Source organism: Chiloscyllium plagiosum, unplaced genomic scaffold (assembly GCF_037043375.1).
Source record: "Chiloscyllium plagiosum isolate Xiang-an unplaced genomic scaffold, Cpla_swu_hap1 HiC_scaffold_20, whole genome shotgun sequence".
Taxonomy (NCBI): domain Eukaryota; kingdom Metazoa; phylum Chordata; class Chondrichthyes; order Orectolobiformes; family Hemiscylliidae; genus Chiloscyllium; species Chiloscyllium plagiosum.
Window position 1 is genome coordinate 43,534,932 of NW_028270158.1, and position 19,467 is coordinate 43,554,398.

Genomic DNA, 19,467 nt, shown 5'->3' on the forward strand with positions numbered 1-19,467 from the left:
CAATCAAACATTCAACCGACGATATTCAATCTTCCTCTTCACACCCATAATCCCAACCACTTCCATCTTCACGCATCCCTGAAACGCAATTCCACCTGGAACACTATCCCCTTCCAATTCCCTACAGAACAGAAAGTGGCCATTCAATTCATCAAGTCTGCACCAACCCTTCAAAGAGCATCCCTTCTAGACCCCTTCCTAGCCTTGTAACTCCACCATGACTAATTCACCTAACCTGCACATCCCTAAATACCTTGGGCAATTTAGCATGGTGAATCCATATCAACTGCACATCTTTGAGGGGCTCTGAGGAACCACAGCACTCAGAGGCAACCGATGTAGACATGGGGAGAACATGTAAATTTCACATGGACAGTCACCCATGGCTGGAATCGAACCTGAGTCCCTGGCACAGTGAGGTAGCAGTGCTAGCAACTGTGCTGCCATGCTGCCCCTCATGTTACTTGCCAATCAAGCCTATGACAACTGACTTTACCTCAGAGAGTAATCAGTTCCATAACACTAAGTGAAGCAAAAAGGTGTGCTCATTCCTTGCAACAATTCTCGGATAAAACTGAGAATATTCCAGAATACTCACGGGAACGCTGCAGCAAGTGCAAGCCTCGAGTAGATCGGAGAGGTTGTTGCTTCGTCACTGTTGCAGCTGAAATGAAACGGGGCCAGGAGTCTGTGTTTGTAGCAGAATTCCACGGGCGTGATCCCATGTTCCTGCTTTTGTTCTGGCAAATCAGCCTTTGATGCCACAAAGATGCAGGGGATTCGGCTCTCCATGTAGTGTTCCTATGGAGACATAAATACTCAGGCTATAAGAGCAGGTTAGAGGCTGAGAATTTTGCACCCATTCCAAACTCCCAGAGACTGTCTACCATCTAAAAGGAACAAAATCAGAAATGTGATAAAACACTCTCCAATTGTGTGGATGAGTGCAGCTCCAACAATGCTCAAAAAGCTAAAACCACTCAAGGTAAAGCAGTCCACTAGATGAGCAGGCCATTAACCAACTGAAATAATCATGCACTCCATCACTGATGCACAGCAGCAGCAGCAGATACTATTTACATTAACAACTCACCGAGACACCAGTGACAGCTCTTCCCAAACCCAGAAGGCTGGCAGATACTTACGAACAGAACCATATGCTAGCCCCACTTCAAGTCACACGTTATCTTGATGTGAAACACAAACGTTCAGGTATTGTTGCCGAGACGAAATTCTAGAATGCCCACTATATAGTGCTTCGGTGCACCTCCACTGCACGGTCTGCAATGACTCAAAACATAGAACAGTACAGCACACGACAGGCCCTTCGGCCCTTGACTTTTGATCCTACTCTAAAGATCAAATTAACTTACATACCATTCATTTTACTATCAGTCATGTGCCTATCCAAGAGTCACTTAAATGTCCCTAATGTCTCTGACTCTACTGCCACTGCTGGCAGTGCATTCCATGCACCCATCACTCTGTGTAAAGAACCGACCTCCGGTATCTCCCCTAAGCCTTCCTCCAATCAACTTGAAATTATGTCCCCTCGCGACAGCCATTTATGCCCTGGGAAAAAGTCTGACTATTCACTCTATCCATGCCTCTCATCATCTTGTACACCTCTATCAAGTTGCCTCTCACCCTCCTTTGCTCCAATGAGAAAAGCCCTAGCTCCCTCAACCTCTCTTCCTAAGACATGCCCTCCAGTCCAGGCAGCATCCTGGTAAACCTTCTCCGCACCATCTCCAAAGCTTCCATGTCCTTCCTATAATGAGGCAACCAGAACTGAACACAATATTCCAAGTGTGGTCTCGCCAAGGTTCTGTAGAACGGCTTTTAAACTCAATCCCCCTGTTAATGAAAGCCAGTATACCATACGCCTTCTTAACAACCCTACCAACTTGGGTGGCAACTTTGAGGGATCTGTGGACATGGATTCCAAGATCCTTCTGCTCCTCAACACTGCCAAGAATCCTGCCTTTAACCCTGTATTCTGTACCCTTCCAAAATGAATCACTTCACACTTTTCCAGGCTGAACTCCATCTGTCACTTCTCAGCCCAGTTCTGCATCTTGTCTTCTACATGCCAGCCAATTCTGTATCCAGACAGACAAATTTCCCTGTACCTCATGCCTCGTTACTTTCTGAATGAGCCTATCATGATGAACCTTATCAAAACATATTGCTAAAATCCATTTACACCACATCCACTGCTTTAAATGTTTTGTCACATCTTCAAACCGAAACGTCGATTTTCCTGCTCCTCAGATGCTGCCTGGCCTGCTGTGCTTTTCCAGCACCACGTTCTTGACTCTAATCTCCAGCATCTGCAGTACTCACTTTCGCCTTGTACGGCATGGCCTGCCCCTCACAAAGCCACGCTGACAAACTCTAATCAAATTATGCTTTTCCAAATACTTCTAAATTCTGTCTCTCAGAATCCTCTCCGATAATTTGCCCGCCACTGATGTAAGACTGACTGGTCTGTAACTCCCAACATGGTGGTGACTCACCACCTTCTCCAGGGCAATTTGGGATAAGCAATAAATAGCCAGACAGAATTAACTATGTTTTTTAAATTGTTGCCGTAAATTCTCACTTCATCCAGTGTGTGGAATGAATAATCCCAGATGGGGGCTTCCAGTTATACAGCCTGCTCAACTTTTCTTTCTCTTGGAAGTTGTTGGAAAGGGATATTGGAAAGATTGAACCCTCAGCAGAAACACTAACAATAGCAACTTTACATCCGCTCCCAGAACAAGCAGACAAAAGCTCAATCCTTACTGACTATGTCAATTATTGAATGTCTTTGTAACAGCCCGTGTTTCATACATTGTCAATACAGCGTTGGACATTTATCTGAAGATTCCCTTTAAATATTATGGATAAAGAGAAAACCTTCATTTCCCCAGCATCCTGAACAATATAAGGATGTCCCAAAGTACTTTACAGTCAATTAAGTACTCTTTTGAAGTGGAATTAGTTACAGCAGGGAAAAAAGTGGCAACCAATTTGCAAACAGCAAGCTCTCATAATAGGACAATGAGCACATTGCTACTTAAAAGCAGGTTTGAGAGATACATCTCAGTCAAGGCACCAGAGAGAACTACTTTATTCTTCGTTGAAACGGTCTCATGCATGCTTTTGTATCTACTCGCAAAGGCTTTCAGGACCTTGGTTTAATGCTTTGATGTCTTGACAGCAACAATTATATTGGATATCATAAAACCAAAATTTTTGCTCTTTATTCCTAGGTCTGCTAAGACCAACCCTAGAGTGTACAAAGTGGAAAAAGACTTTAATTACTTTCTCAATCTGTCTCTGTGTCTGGTCTGTTATTTGTATCAGATAGCAGCTCACCTTGTAAATACTGGCACAGTAGTTGAAAGATTTGGCATCAGTGATATCATACATCAGACAGGCAACATCACAGGTGGCACAGGAGGCTTTCAGGAACTCAGTATCAACATCCACCTCATGCAGCTAGGACAGAGATGCACAAATGAACACATCATTGATTACTGGGTGCAAACCTACAGTCAAAACAGAGATAGAGATGGGATAGAGACATGCATGAAGACCCAGACACATGCACACATTGTGGGTACATGCTAACATATACTGAGAGAGTACTTACACAGAAAAACACAAAGACATGTAGGGTGAATACATAACTCCCTCAACATACCCAACACCACTGTTTGAGAAAGCATTCTACTGCAGTAACATATTAACACCTAGACTGTTTCAGTGATGACATTAAGACAGTAACTGAGCTGGAAGGAATTTATTGCTGCGTGGACCTGAATCTTCGATTGTCTGCAATTCTAAGACCCCAGAGCTCACTATTAGATACTTGTCCTGATTGTTGATTTGCACGGTGTTGATTGTGAAATCTGAGACATCCCTGCCCATCTCATTCTGCATCTGAAATAAAAAGGACAGTAACCTTTTAAAGAAGTATCAAGATCCTGTGCTTATTTTACAGCATGAATATCTGATTTGTTTGGCATTGTAGTATGCATTATGTGCATTCATTTTTTTCTCTTAATACATGAGCAACACTGACAAAGCTGCATTTAATGCCCATTCCAACTGCCCCGATGGAGCTTCTTGACGCATTGCAATCCACACTTTTATGATAATTTTTGGTAGGAAATTCCAGGATTCGGATCCAGTGCTAAATAAGGAATAAATAATTCATACCTTCATTTATATAACATTTAACAGAGTAACAGAAGAGCATTATCAAACAAAACTTGACACCAAGCCACATAAGAAGATTTCAGAAGAGGAAGAAAAATAGTGTAACCAAAATTACAGGTTTTAAGGAGCTTCTTAAATGCAGAGAGTTTAGAGAAGGAATTTCAGAGCTGAGGCTGTCAATGAAGAAGTGATTAAAATCAGGATACTCAAGACCAGAACCAGAGGAATACAATGTCTCAGAAGCTGGAGGTTGCTCAGTGAGGAGAAAGGCAATGGAGGGATTTGAAACTAAGGATATGAGGCAGAGAGAAAAGGCAGGTTCTGTGCAAATATTCCTCAGTGGAATTGGAAGTGGGAGAATTATTAAACGTACCTTCAAGCTCCGCCCCAAAAAGGCCTGCAGAAATGCAGTTTTCCCAGTGCCCTTTGGTCCGATTACTTTACAAAGAAACACATTCCTTTGAGTCTGTCCTTTCTCCAAATCCAGCTTCTTACTCCGAGTCACTGAAACAGTTATTTTAAGATAAAAAGCTTTAACTGATTGGTGCAATGACAGGTAGGGAAATCCATATGGATTCTCCAGCAACATTAAGCTTGGGTATTATGTAGGAGCAGGAGACAGCAATTTATTCCATTTGTGAAGATACCAGTGTGACAGGAATTGGTCTCTCAGGTCCTGCCCAGTGGCTGTTCCTTATACAAACTCAATTAATTTCAGTGGACAATACAGTATTGTATCAGAGGATGTGGTAATGGGAGGAAATGTTCAGCCTCTTGAGCCTGTTCCATTGTTCGGTCAGATCATTGCTGATCTGCACCTTGCCTCCAATGATTGCAGTGGATCGAAACCCTGACTATAAATGCCTAACAAAATCTCAAGTTTTGAAATTGTTAATTCACTTGCCAATCTCTGCAATTTGGTTGTAGGGTTTGGGGATGAGGAGAGAAATACAGACGGAAAGAGGTCCAAGTTTCCATTCCACTTGCGAAAATTCATTATCTCTGAACAATTTAGCTATATTTTAAAGATTTGTCCGAAGTTTTAAATACTGGATGAAAGGAAATAATTTTTCTCTATTTACTTTATTAAATGATTTAATCATTTTAAATACCTCATTTAGATCACTCCTTTATCTTACACTCAATATTCAGATATGGTACAAAGACCTATTTGATCTTTCTACACCCCAAAGGTATTCTCAGGAATTATACAGCAGAGTTCTACTCCAATCTCCTCCTTATATCAGCTCTCATTGAGATCCCTACACAATGAACACCATCTGAGGCTGTAGGATACTCTCCCATCTGCCAGGTGCTGCTCCCTACCTGTGATGGCTGCAGTTTGGGATTCTTGCTCCATGATGGTGGTATATCCCATATATCCTAAATACTCCATACAGCGATGGACATCCAGGTAAGCTATGAACCTACCAGGGAAAAGACAAAAGGGAAGTGAGCTGCTTCTCACTTAATATGGAGCCTAGGCCAGGCGGCAAACAGTAAACATTAACAGGGCCTGTGATCAGAGGAAGCCAATTCAAGTTTCTTGCAGTCAAAGAAATAATTAACTAAAAACCAAAGGATTTGAATGGAATGCAGGAGAGAGGGAATACTAAGATGCAGTGACAGGGTGGTGGGGCTAACTGGTTAGGAGCGGAGTAAAGTCGTGACAGGGAACCCAACAATCCTACTGCCCCATTCATAAAACTAAAAACAAACCTACATGGCTATCATCAAATTCCTTAACAGCTTTCTCCCTAGAAGTGCATCCTCATTGTCTCTTTAACCCATATGCAAAGAGAGATTTTACATTTATGCAGTCAGACAAACTGGAAACATCCCAAAGTTCTTCATAACCAATTAAGTACCACTGAATTGTTGTCACTTTTGTAATGTAGGAAACAGGGCAACCATTTTTGTCCAGAAAGCTCCTACAAACAGTAAAGAAATAAGTGAACAGATAATCTGTTTTAGTGATATTGGTTGAATGATAATTATTGTCCTAACACCAGGGATAACTCCACTTGCATGTGCTGTGAGATCATTTCACAACATGTTGAGGCTATTAGGGCCCTGGTTTAAGCTCCCTCAGTACTGACTGGAGTGTCAGCCATGATTTTGCACTGAAATCTGTGGTAATAGGTTTGAACTCAATCTTCTGACTTCGGAGAGAGTGATAAACACTGAGCTATGGCTAACACTGTCAACTTCAGCAATCACCTGTGGATAAACCGCCCATTGCACTATATTTGGGGTGAAAAGTATGCAAGTTAAAGGTTTTATTTTATATGTCACTCCTGGTATTTGGACTCTTGATCTTTGCCTGATTTAAATGTCTAGGGTAGTCAATTGAAAAGATTGTACATCTCAGTCCCTTCAAAAAGGCGTAACTACCACCTCAGGAATGTTAAGAGCATTGGCAAACAGACAGTTACAAACAATACATACGTCCAATAACATAGGTAGCCATGAAGGGAGATCCAGCCCCTCTTGTCCGTGCACACTGTATTAAATACTTCGGGGCCCCAGGGAAAATAAGGATACACACTAAATAAGTTCTTCAGTTCAATTGGAGACAGAACACCATCATTATCCTGTGCATAATAAAATCATAGGTGAGACAGGAGATATGCCACTCTCTCTAAACCTTGCTGTAGGATTAAAGGAAAAGCTACTTACTACATCATATTTCTCAAAGATTTGTTGCAGGAACATGTAGGTGCAATAATTCAACTCAGTTGTACATTGGTAAGGAACTCGCAACCTGCAAGGGAGGTATGCACCTGGTGAATTATAGATTCCTGCAAAAATTACTTTAGTCACAATAGCAATGATAGCGATTGTTGGGTTAATGAACTGTATGGTCTAAAATGAAATAAATGGGAAGGGGCAGAAGTATCCTCTACACCAAGTCCTATGGTTGGAAGTGATGCCTATCAGATCAGGACACAATTTGATCAACAATTCCATTTACTCACAAGGCCATCAAGTCAGCTAAAAACCAGTGTCAGAGTCAATTATTCTTCTACACTTCAGACTCAGATTCATAGAATGTAGAAAAAACAAACACAGAGAAATTCACACTGTCCTTATATCTCAAGTACTTTAAGCTTCTTTGTGGAATTATTAATAGCACCTTATGGGGATCCTGTTAACTTCAGTTTGTGACATTAATTGTTCTAAGTGCCAGTCTGTCCATAACAACATCTGCTAATATACCCTATTCTAAATTTATACAGCAGCATTCCCAGAAGCGTGATAATACCACTCCATACTCAGTTGACTGATACTTTATTGATACTTACTGAGGGTGCAGATAGTCGTCGGTCATTTCCAAGTTATCGTCGTAGCCAAACTTCCGTAGAACAGTCCAAGTGGTTTCATGTCTTCCTCGCTGGATAAACAACATGTTTAAGAACAGGAAACCTGGAGGGGAGGAATTGGAGGGGCATTCACAGAACAGATTTAGTAAGACACAGGCAGCGTTTTCAAACTGACAGCTCTGCCTTTTTAAAATCAGAAAACATCACCACCTAGTTTACCAATAGTAAAATGTCACAACTTTGTACTCTGCATGATAGACTAATGATTCAGACACACAGTGACCAGATAACAGTGCATTGAGGGATCCTTCAAGTAATTCATACACAAACATACTGCCTTGAGTGAGCAGGTGGGAGGAGAAAAAAAATAGAGTGGGGGCAAAAGGAAAGATTGCTGTGAACTGTACCAAGTATCAGGAAGGCAGACCAGGCAGAGTCTTTATCAGCTAATATGCTCAAAGTCTGGAAGTTCAATACAGTTCTGTTATGAGGTAATGGTTACTCTAGGATTTGTCCCTGAATTGCAGGAATATACTATTCAGTAACAGATCAATAAATCAAATAATTACAAAGTTTATTTTGAAGACTGAACAGATACCCATCAAGTCTGTGACTATCTAGTCAACTTCTCTCCAGTAATCTGTCTCCATAGCCTGGTAAATCTCGACCATGTCAGGTCTGAAACAAACACATTCCAATCAAAAGAGGATTATCAGCTAGTAGTCTATTCTGAGGGGGTGAAGTTCCCTTTGACTATCAGGAATCAGGTACATTCTACAAGCCTTTACTCAAATATTCCAGAACTAGGGACAGAGGAAGCCCTCCCACTTTGAAAGAAGAAACACTCTTATATTTGTGCTATGTTTACATTGTACACAACATACCACTTAATGTCAGCCCGTCATCCATGATTCCATCAGGTGTATTTTTCCAGACCACAGTTTTAACATCTTCCAAAGCTTGAGGTGATAAGGGGTTCCTGAAACAGTATTTCTGAATGACGAAATCGGAAAATACAGAGTGAGGTCAAACCTGAGTGTGCTGATTAGGTTCTGAAATTGTGCACATTTGTGCAGGATGTTTGCATTTACAGTTTGAGGCTGTTACAAAACATAGTAACTAACTCAGTCTCCATTATACCAGTAATCTGATGAAGGGCCTATGCCCGAAATGTTGATACTCTTGTTTTTCGGATGCTGCCTGACCTGCTGTGCTTTTCCAGCACCACAATTTTGACTCTGATCTCCAGCATCTGCAGTCCTCACTTTCAATCGAAGCATTCAAAAGGGAATTAGAAAATAAACAGTGTGTAGGGTTCCAGGGAGAAGGTGGGAGAAAGGCACCAAGTGAATTGCACGTTAGCAAATCCCCAATCTTGGAACCTTACAAGAGAGAAGGCAGCCCTTGCCAGATCCTTGAAAAATGTATTTATTCAATGAGTCCCAACCCCAGTTCTATCCCATAGCCTTTCAAAGGAAATAAATAAAATAGATTTGCAAATTACTACTTAACCTGTTTCTATCACCCTTTCAGACTTTAGTGGATCATAACAGCTCTCTGTGAAACAAAATTCTCAATAACTTTCTGGTTCTTTTGCACGTGATTTTAAAATGGTAGCCTGGAAGAGCTACTGTACAATGAAATTCTAATAAGAACTTGTGAAGATTTTAAAAGCAATTTGGAGAAAACATTAGCAAACATAAAGCTTTAGACTTTAGTGGATCATAACACTCTCTGTGAAAGCATTTCATACAAAGTTAAGAGGCTGTAGAGTTTAATTGCAAGGTTAACAACTGAGGCAGACAGGTGGATGAGCAGGGGATGTCAGACCAGGGACAGAAACCCTGGGCACTGATGCTTTCCCTGCTTCCGAGTTTCTTATACCCATCACCACCTTTAACCACTGACTGCTTCTGATGCGTATGTTCTTGATGAATTTTGGGTCCTGTAGAATGGACCACTTTTACAGTGATGCTGTCACATGGTAACAATACCTGCTGTAGTTGTATTGACCATTGATGTATTTGGACTGACACAGAAGTGAAATTAGAAGAACCAAACAATATTTTTAATTATCAACCCTCCATTAAACCTAAAGCCATCCCAGACAAGGAAAGCATGGTCATCTTGACACCACAGTATTTCAATTAGAACAAGACAGACAGAAGTAGATTTTTTTTATCTGTCATGGACCACCCTCAAAATATTAATAGTCTAGACCCTAACTACTACTTATTTCAATGGAAGATGCAATTCGATTGGTCAAAGTAATAGACTTTAAGCAAAACACACAATTTTTATAGTGTAGTTAAGACACAGACAAAATAACTTTAAAAGAATTAGGCTTAACTGTAACTCTACTGAAATGCTTAACAAAATAACATTAACATGGGTTAATCCCATGAATTGATGGTAACGATTGATTAGGGATATGCTGCGCTATGAAGTTGCAGATTGCGCTGGACTATAGCTCTGCTGCTGTTGATGGCCCAGTCTTGAGTTGCGAGATCCATTTAAAGTCTGTCCAGCCATGGCTCCACATAACACATTGGAGGTTATTCTCAATGTGAAAGCAGGACATTGGGTGCACAAGGACTGTGCAGTGATCACTCGGACTGATACTATCATAGACAGATGCAGCTGCAGCTGGCAGATTGTTAAGGATGAGGTCAAGTATGTTTTGCCCCTCTTGTTGGTTCCCTCCCCACTTGAAAAACCAGTCTAGCAGCTATGTCCTTTAGGGACTGGAGCAGCCTAATCAGCAGCCCTGCTGCCGAGCCACTTTTGGTGACAGACACTGAAATCTCCACCCAGAATATAATTTGCGCTCTTGTCACGCTCAAAGCTTCCTCGGAGTGTTATTCAACATGGAGTAGTACTGATTCAGCAGCTGAGAGAGGACAGTACATGGTAATCAGCAGGTGATTTATTTGCCCATGTTTAACCTGAAGCCATGAGACTTCATGGGGTCCAGAATCAATGTTGAGGACTCATGCCTGACTGTATACCACTGTGCCACCATCTTCGCTGGGTATGACCTACCTGTGGGACAGGACATGTTCAGAGATGGTGAAGGTGATGTTTCGGACATTGTAAGGTGTAATCCATGAGAATGATAATGAAAGGCTGTTCCTTAACTAGTCTGTGAAACAGCTCTCCAAATTTTGGTGCAAACCCAGTTATTAGTGAGGAGGACTTAGCAGGGTTGTTTCAGCTGTTGCCTTTTCTGGTGCCTTGGTCAATGCCAGATGGTCCTTCCTGTTTTATTCCTTTGTAGAGGCTTTGTGGCAATTGATAAAACTGGCTTGCCAGGCCATTTCAGAGGGCAATTGAGAGTCAACTACATTTCTGTGGGTCTGGATTCAGGTAGGCTAGACCAGGAGGATGTCAGATTTCCTTCCCTGAAGGAGAATGAATCAGATGAGTTTTTCTAACAACCATGGTTTCATGTTCATCAGTAGATTCTTAATTCCAGATATTGAATGCATATTGCACCATCCGCCATGGCAGGATTTGATTCCACCAGCTGCTGTGATAGGATTTGCTCCCTGAAGAGCAAATGCTGAGACAGGCTGGAATTACCAACTACACTGTTCCCATGTAAGAGGAGTCCTGCTGAGTTACAAAATATTCAATGGCGTACACCAGGTCAAAACAGATTAAAATAGACCAAAGCAAAGTTATAATCAAATATAGCAAAAGCTCTTTAACTAAAGAGTGATAACATTTGGAATAAATAGCAAGGTACAGTTTTTTGAGAAGATTTGTAGCTCAGGTTGATGATAAGTATGTAAATTAGCTCACTGAGCTGGAAGATTTGTTTTCAGCTAGTAACATTATCAGAGAGAGTTTCTAGTGAAGCGCTGGTGGTATATCCCACCTCTCTATTTATAGGTCTTGGATTCTTAAGGTTGGTGATGTCATTTCCAGTTCTTCTTTTCGAGGAAAGGTAGATAAGTCCAGTATTAGGGACAATGTAGAGTTACAGCTAAGCCTAATGCTAGAGAGGCAAGTTTCAACAGGCCAAATGCGCTTTTTCTGCTACGGACTGTGATAGGAGCAGCACAAAGTACATTAAGTTAGTCCACTGCATTATACATCAAAAATTACCTGAAAGAAGCTCATCTCTGTGTCATTGAGAATTCCGTCATTGTCCTGATCAGAAATGTGGAAGATCCGAGTCAGGGCTTGAACACATAATGGTTTCAGCTGAAACACACACAAAGCTTTGTTAGCCAGGAACAAATGGGCAATCTCACTGATGTCACATGCAGTCTGAAAACAATTTTGTATAGGCTGGAAACTTATTGGTTGGAGACTTGCTAAGTAATTAGGTCTAGACAAGATTGACAAAAAAACAGCAACACAGTCCTTCACATACCTATAAATCCCTTCAGATGAATCAGTGCGCTTTTCCTTCCCACTTTTAGGTGCCTTCCAGCAGAGATTATTTGCTTAAACAATTGGTGTAAAACACTTATTTTTAAAAATCTCTACGTAGGTGGCATTGGCATTTCTTGCCAAACCCTAGTTACCCTGAGGTGGTGGTGGTAATGGGTCTTTTTCTTGAAACACTGCATCTGTTGATGCAGTTTCATATAATCAAGGGGCATGCTAGCCTATTTAAGGGGACAAAAGGAATAAACCACAATATATTAAGGGACTGGAGTCAAACAGGGTCAAGACATGAGAATTTCTTCCCTGAAGGAGGTCAGTGAACTAATCAGGGTTTCTAAGACACTTTTACGAATACCAGCTTTCTAATTTCAGTTTTTTTTATAAACAAAAACTGAATTGGAATTCTTAAATTGCCACACTAGGAGTAAAGTACACAGCCTTTGTAACATGCAAGAGTTAAGGCTTCCAGTTTTCCCCTTCTCCCTCCTATTAGTGAGGCAATTAGATTTAAAAGCAGTTCTGAAACTCAGTACCAGCCCCTGCAATGGTCTAACAGTTAACATAGCTTGGATTAAACACACAGTCCAGAACGCTCAAGATCAAGACAACCAAGTTCATTCTTAAAAGTATAAGGCCACTCTGATGAATGAAATACAAAGAATGGAAAAAACTGCTTTGAGCTTATATGGTATAGTTAATGACCTCAGGGCATTTTAGGCTGATGAAGCATGGTCACTTATGATTAGGAAACTGAACAGTCAATTTGAATACAAAGTCCCATGCGATAAAGATGACATAGTTAGGGATTGGTGGAGGAATAAATACGGCCAGAACACTAAGGGAACTCTGCTGCTCTTTGTATGATGCTATCGGATCTTTAATAGCCATCTATGGGGTCAGACACTATGGCTTAACACCTTATCCAAAACGGCAACACCTTTAATAGCTTCAAATTGCACTTCTTTGCTAACACAAAATGAGGTTGGGACAATTATTGACCAAAGTGACAACAGAGTATAAGGACTGATTTCTGAGCAAGGTTCAAAGGCATAAAACTGTCTAAAGTAAAGTAACATTGCTTTGTATGTTACCTGTTTATCTTCTGGGCTATATAGAGGTGCAGTTGGGTGCAGGACAGCCTTCTGTGCATAGAAGAACAGCTCTGAAATATTCTTTAGATTCTTAGCAGAACACTGCAAGATATAAAATAGCATAATATGTGAAACAACAGAAGGCAGGGGAGTACCCCAGATAGATATAATCAAAACGCCAGTTTTCCCAGCATCTTCCACTGCTGCTCATTAACCAGGCATAAATATGGTGAGCCAACTGGGTTGAGTCACATTACAGATCATAGGAGATCCAAGTTCATGAACTAAATGAGAATCCCTGTTCTAATGCCCTATGATGGCATGGACTTGACTGGTTACTAGGAGACATTTATTGTCTTCTCCTGGGTGGGAAAGTGAATCTCAATACATCCAAAAGATTTAAATTTATCTGCAGCCTTCTGCCAAACAGCTTTCAGCCCATGTCTGCATTTACCAATCAGTGAAAATCAAAATGTCTGGAATTTGTCACAAAAAGACACTTCTTTAAATCAGGAAGACAGAGTGTTCTTCAATGAAGGAAACATACCATCCTTACCGGATCTGGATCTGTACACAACATGATTGACTCTTAGCTTCCCTTGAAATGAACTGAACAAGTTCTAAGACTAATTCCACAGGCCGATATGGGATGGGATAACTGGCCTGGTCAGTGTATCACAGGGAAGATGAATGAACTGACAACACTATTGAGGTCTACAGGGCTATTCAAGTTGGGTTTGGAGTATAAATGAGTGTTGCAGTAGTTGAGAGGGACAGTCACTGTTGTCTGCATCCAAAATCAAGCCCAGAAGGACGTGCTACTTGTACAATGCCAGGGTTAAGGAAAGCCCCTCTACATTGGAGAACACATTGGAATAGGAAAGGAAGGAATTAGTTATCATAATTCACATGGGCACCACCAACAATAGGTAGGACTAAGAAAGAGGCTCTTCTGCAAAGGGAACAGAAGGAGCAAAGCACTAAATTAAATAAAGAACAAAAATCTTTGAATTACTACCAAAGCTACAAACAAATTTACAGAGGCTGAATAAGATCAAGGAAATAAACTCCTAACTGTGGGAGGAATGAGTTTAAATTCATGAGGTACCACCACTAGCACTGGGGAAAGGGGGTATCAGTACCTTTAAAAGATCTGTCACTTGAACCACTCAGGCACCAGTGTCCTGGCAAATTAAATTCAGTGAGGCACCATCAGATTGACTGTGATCTTACTGAACAGCAGAACAGGCTCAAGAGGCCAAATGAACCTCACATAATCCTATTTATTGCTGCCTAAAGCCAAGAATATCTTTAAAATATTATTTTATTGGGACAACAGTCTGTTTAGTTCCCAAAGCTACAATCAGCAAAATCAGAAAATTTCATATTGTGGGTCTCACCTCCACACAGGTTTCAATTTCCATGAACTGGTTCATGATAGGCAGAATTGTTTCCATGGAACTGGTTCCTTGTAGGTCTGATTTGTTACCTACCAGGATTACTGGAATTCTGGGAGAAACATATATAAGTAATCAAACAAAATAACTGGTCTGAAAAAACAAATAAATGATAGAAACATATGGTAACTGAACAATTGCACCAGAAAGCTTTACTCTAAGAAATTTCAGGCATGTCATTTACATTTATAAAGCAGGCAATACAGTTTAAAAATCCCGAGGTGCTTCTAGAAGTAAAATCAAAAAACAAAAATCAGTAAGACAGACAATATTATTGAGTGTTAAAGATGGATCTGAAAGAAGAAAAAAAAGTGGGTATTAAGGTGGAGAAAAGACTGAGGAAGGAATTTAATGGAGAGAATTCCAGCATGGCACTGTATTTCCAAGGGACAGAATGGCTTTCCCTATTCCAATTAATACCACTATTAATTTGCAGCAATGGGAAGCTCAAACTTAAACTGCCACTTCCCAGAGTCCCCGCAGTCAGCTCCAGAAAATGTTGTGGAGGTGCCGGTATTGGACTAGAGTGGACAAAGTCAGAAATCACATGACACCAGGTTATAGTCCAGCAGGCTTATTTGAAATCACAAGCTTTTGGAGTGTAGCCCCGATTGGAAAGCTTGCGATTTCAAATAAACCAGTTAGGCTATTACCTGGTGTCGTGTGATTTCTGACTTTGTCCAACAAATGTTGACTTACCTGTTGCCCTGTTCAGTGCTTCCATTTACCAATGGAATCCATTTACTTTGGATCTGAAAAAAAAGAATAACAAGAGAAGAGTTTGACACTTTCACCTGCAGTACAACTAAACAACTGAATTGGGGATTGCTGGATTCACCCAGACAAAAAAAAGAGATATTTAACTTGTTTATTCCAGCACACCCTGGTGCTTGTTTCACCAATTCTTAACCTTCAATAAACTCAGATCCAGTTGGAGTAAATTTTATTTTACCATTGAAGAATCCAATTTGCATTGTTATTTGCAAAATTCATTTCCCGTTTTCTTAAATCCTTATTACACTGTTATGATTTATATTTTAATTGGGAAATTACAAAGTCCAAAGTATGTGTGAGATTCTTGGAATATTATAAATAATTGAAGGCACAGAATGGGTCATTTGGCCCAACTAGTCCATGTAGATGTTTATACTCAACACAAACCTCCTTCCTCCACTCTTCGTTTCATGCCTTTATCTAACTTTAAACTCTTGTGACAGTACTATTAATTTAAACCATAACCTATGCTGGTTAGTTCCACAATCTCACTACTGAAAAACAATGTTTCTCCAGAACTCTTTGTTGGACTTATTAATGACTCTCTTATATGTGTGGCTCTTGATTTTGGTCTTACCCATAGATGGAAGCATTTTGAACTTACATCTAGTCCATAAAGTCCCTTCATTATTTTAAAGACCTCTGCTGATTTGCCCTCCACCTCATAACTGCCCTCCCCCCCCATATGATCTTTTCCAGGGAATACAGCCCCAAACTGTTCAGTCTTTCTGGATAATTGTAACTTCTAGCTATCAGAATGTGTTTTAACAAAATTCACAATTGTCAAACCCAGAATTTCCAATCAATTTGTATGTACCCAAGGTTGAGATTGTAATGTTAGTGTACATATTCTTATCCAGCTAGGGGCTGTCACTGAATTGATGAGATCAAATCCTACCAGGGCAAGTTGTGAAATCAAACTCAACAAATATATTTTATTACTAAAGCTAGAATAACTAACTGGTTCACTGCCGCCCTTTGGGGAAGGGAGCCTGCCAAACCAGTGGCCTGGTCAGCTGGTGAAAGCAAACTCGGGAGTGACTCAGTTTTAGACAATAGATACAGGAATAGGCCATTCGCCCCTTCGAGCCAGCACTACCATTCACTATGATCATGGGTGATCATCCACAAACATTATCCTGTTCCTGCCTTATCCCCATAACCCTTGATTCCAGTATCTTTAAGAGTTCTCTCTATCCATGTCTTTGTTGAAAGAATCCAGAGACTTGGCCTCCACTGCCTTCTGGCGCACAGCATTCCACATATCCACCACTCTCTGGGTGAAGAAGTTTCGCCTCAACTCTGTTCTAAATACCCTACCCCTTATTTTTAAACTGGTTCTGGACTCACCCATCAGCAGAAACATGCTTCCTGCCTCCAGTGTCCAACCCTTTAATAATCTTATTTATGTTAATAAGCTTTTGTTTCTGCTGTCAACATATAAGTTATGATGAAGGGTTTTTGCCCAAAATGTCGATTTTACTGCTCCTCGGATGCTGCCTGAACTGCTGTGCTCTTCCAGCACCACTAATCCAGAATATAAGTTATCAGATTGATTCAACTCAATTTTCCAGGTTAGCAAGTGAACATGATTCCTTGGCTAATACAGTAATAACTGAGATACCAAACTTTGCATTTCTATATTGCTTTTCACAACTTCCGGAAATTCTAAGTGATTTACAGCCAACGAAATATTTCTGAACTGTTGTCATTGATGCAATTTAGGAAATGTGGCAGCCAATTTGTACATAACAAGTTCCCATGAACAACAAAATAACTATCATGGTACCAGTGTGAGACTTCAGACTTCATCTGATGAAGGGGCAGCATTCTGAAAACTTGTGATTTCAAATAAACCTGCTGCACCATAATCTGGTGTCAAGTGACTTTTACCAAAATAACCAGATAATCCATTTTAGCAATGTTATTAGAGAGATAATTATTAGCCAGAACAACAGTTAAAACTGTCCTCTTTTGAAACAATGATCATCTGATTTTTGACGTCCACCCATGAAGATGATCAGTTTCAATTTCATCTGCAGGATGGCACCTTCAACAAGTGCAACACTCCCTCTGTACTGCACTGGAGTGAAAACCAAACCCTCAGTTTCTCTCTCAGAAGGCAAGAGTGCCAAGAACCAGAAGTGACAATCTAATATGTCAAGAAAGATTAGTGAACATTTTAACACATATAATGTGTTTACTGGATAGAATTACATTTTGAACCAATAGAAATAATGTTCCTATAAAACAAACTGCTGCTTCAAAACCAAGCTTAATCTGTGCAATCAATCCAAGTCAAACAGAATGAAATACCAGTAGGTAGCTGCTGAACAGTCAGCCACCAATGAAAGAACCCCTTTTTCTAGACATGCTGTGAAGCTGACTTGGGGCGATCTTGAACCAGGGATTTAGGTTGGTGACAATGTACAAAAATAAAACAAAACCCAAAAATTTTCAATCAAGTGAGACAGTCAAGCTGGACTGAAATCCTGACTACAGTATTAATCTTGTCAAATAAATCTATGCAAGAGGTTTCTGTGTTGTGACGCACAGAGAAAGCAATATGGAGCAGTCAGTCGTGTAGGTGTGGATTACAATCTAAAATAGACCTCTGGAGTGGATGACCCAGATACCACTGCACACAGACTTCCCAACACATGTTCTAAAGTTAGAAATTTAGCACATCAATATCATATATCAGGTAGATGAGATACATGTCCTATTTATCAGTTGCAAATGTGTCTCCCAGCCATGAGTGTTAGGCAACATTTAACAGCCTTTCCAGTTCCCAGGTAGACAAACATGCTTGTGTCAAGCAGTATCAGGTCTCGGTGGTAGCTCTCCAATTTTACAAATGCATTTGAGGATTAGAGTTGTGTCACTGGAAACTGTGCATTTCTACAAGGACTGAATGACATCTTTTTACCACTTCAGATGTGTTTTTAAAACAGGGCGAGTTATGGTGATCATGAATGAGAAAGGATTGTGGAAATAAATCCAAGCATAACTTCCAAAAGGGAATTAAGGCTTTTTGTGTGTGTGTGTGTGTGTGTGTGTGTGTGTGTGTGTGGGGTTGCGCAATGAAGAGAATTAGATGGGCAAATGAGTGGATGGTTGTTTGGACACTGGTGGGTCAAATGGCCTTCTTATAGGGACATAGAAGCAGGAGTAATCCATTCAGCCCATCAAACCTGCATACAATTAGATGAAGGTTTATCATCTACCTCAACACCAACTTCATATGCTAGCTCCATATCCATACCATGTAGTTAGTATCTGAATACTTATCAATTTTTGTTTCGAACCTGCTCAATGATTGAGGTTCCACACATCCGTGGGGGAGGCAATTCTGAAGATTCACTGCACTCAGAACATGTTTCGCCTCATCTCTGTCTGAAATGTGTACCCCATACTCTGAAACTGCATCCCTCATTCTAGATTCACCATCTGGGGAAACATTATTTACATCTACCCTGTCATGACCTGTGAGAATGCTGTAGGTTTCAATGAGATCACTGCTCATACATAGTTTAGTGTCATTAATAAATGGGAAAATATTTTTTTTTTAAATCATCCTGTTCAGCCATGTTAAAATATATCTCTGTAGCAGATGGGATTTGAACTCAAACATTCTGTACTAGAGATAGGGCTACAAGAGCTATTCTTTGTAACAAGAGCCCTTACACATTGTGAAATGTTACAATTGGTCACCACATTGAATCATTGTGAACTATGAACTATGGCTCCAGCATTGATTCTCTCTAAACTAGTGACAATGGCCCTACCTCTGGACCGGGAGGTCTAGGTTCAATTCCCATCTGTTCCAGTATTGAATAACGACAACCCTGAACAGACTGATTAGATATTATCTACCCTCTTCATTACAGCCTGCCATCCTGAGAGCAACTTGTATAATCCTACTCTCCTATCTGTCTGTTAACCAGTTCTCAATCCATAACTGTGTATTATCCCCATCCCATGTGCTCAGATTTTGTTTATTAATGTTCTTGGTGGAAACTTGTCAAAAGCCTTCAGAAAATTTAAATACAACATATCCACTTGTTCTCCTTTATCTATACTGAGAATAATACCCTTAATAATAACTCCAGCAAGTTTGTCATTAATGATTCCCCTTTCATAAATCCAAGTTTCATAAATCTGATCAATCATATCATTATTTTTAATTGTCTAGTTATTGCATGCTTTGTA

The 19,467-nt window shown here is 40.3% G+C and overlaps 1 protein-coding gene across 2 annotated transcripts in view; it reads right to left on the reverse strand.

Annotated features, from left to right (window-relative positions):
* LOC122560619 (mitochondrial Rho GTPase 2) overlaps positions 1–19,467 on the reverse strand; it is a 55,596-nt gene that overhangs the window by 12,947 nt on the left and 23,182 nt on the right. For both annotated transcript variants that reach the window (XM_043711436.2, XM_043711435.2), the window contains exons 6-18: positions 15,181–15,233; positions 14,425–14,533; positions 13,025–13,126; positions 11,646–11,744; positions 8,420–8,528; positions 7,518–7,638; positions 6,892–6,976; positions 6,661–6,806; positions 5,539–5,639; positions 4,586–4,716; positions 3,853–3,933; positions 3,367–3,489; positions 599–801 (exon numbers count right to left, since the gene is read on the reverse strand). In XM_043711436.2, coding sequence (XP_043567371.2) covers positions 599–801; positions 3,367–3,489; positions 3,853–3,933; positions 4,586–4,716; positions 5,539–5,639; positions 6,661–6,806; positions 6,892–6,976; positions 7,518–7,638; positions 8,420–8,528; positions 11,646–11,744; positions 13,025–13,126; positions 14,425–14,533; positions 15,181–15,233 — 1,463 coding nt within the window. The remainder of the gene's footprint in view (positions 1–598; positions 802–3,366; positions 3,490–3,852; positions 3,934–4,585; positions 4,717–5,538; positions 5,640–6,660; positions 6,807–6,891; positions 6,977–7,517; positions 7,639–8,419; positions 8,529–11,645; positions 11,745–13,024; positions 13,127–14,424; positions 14,534–15,180; positions 15,234–19,467) is intronic.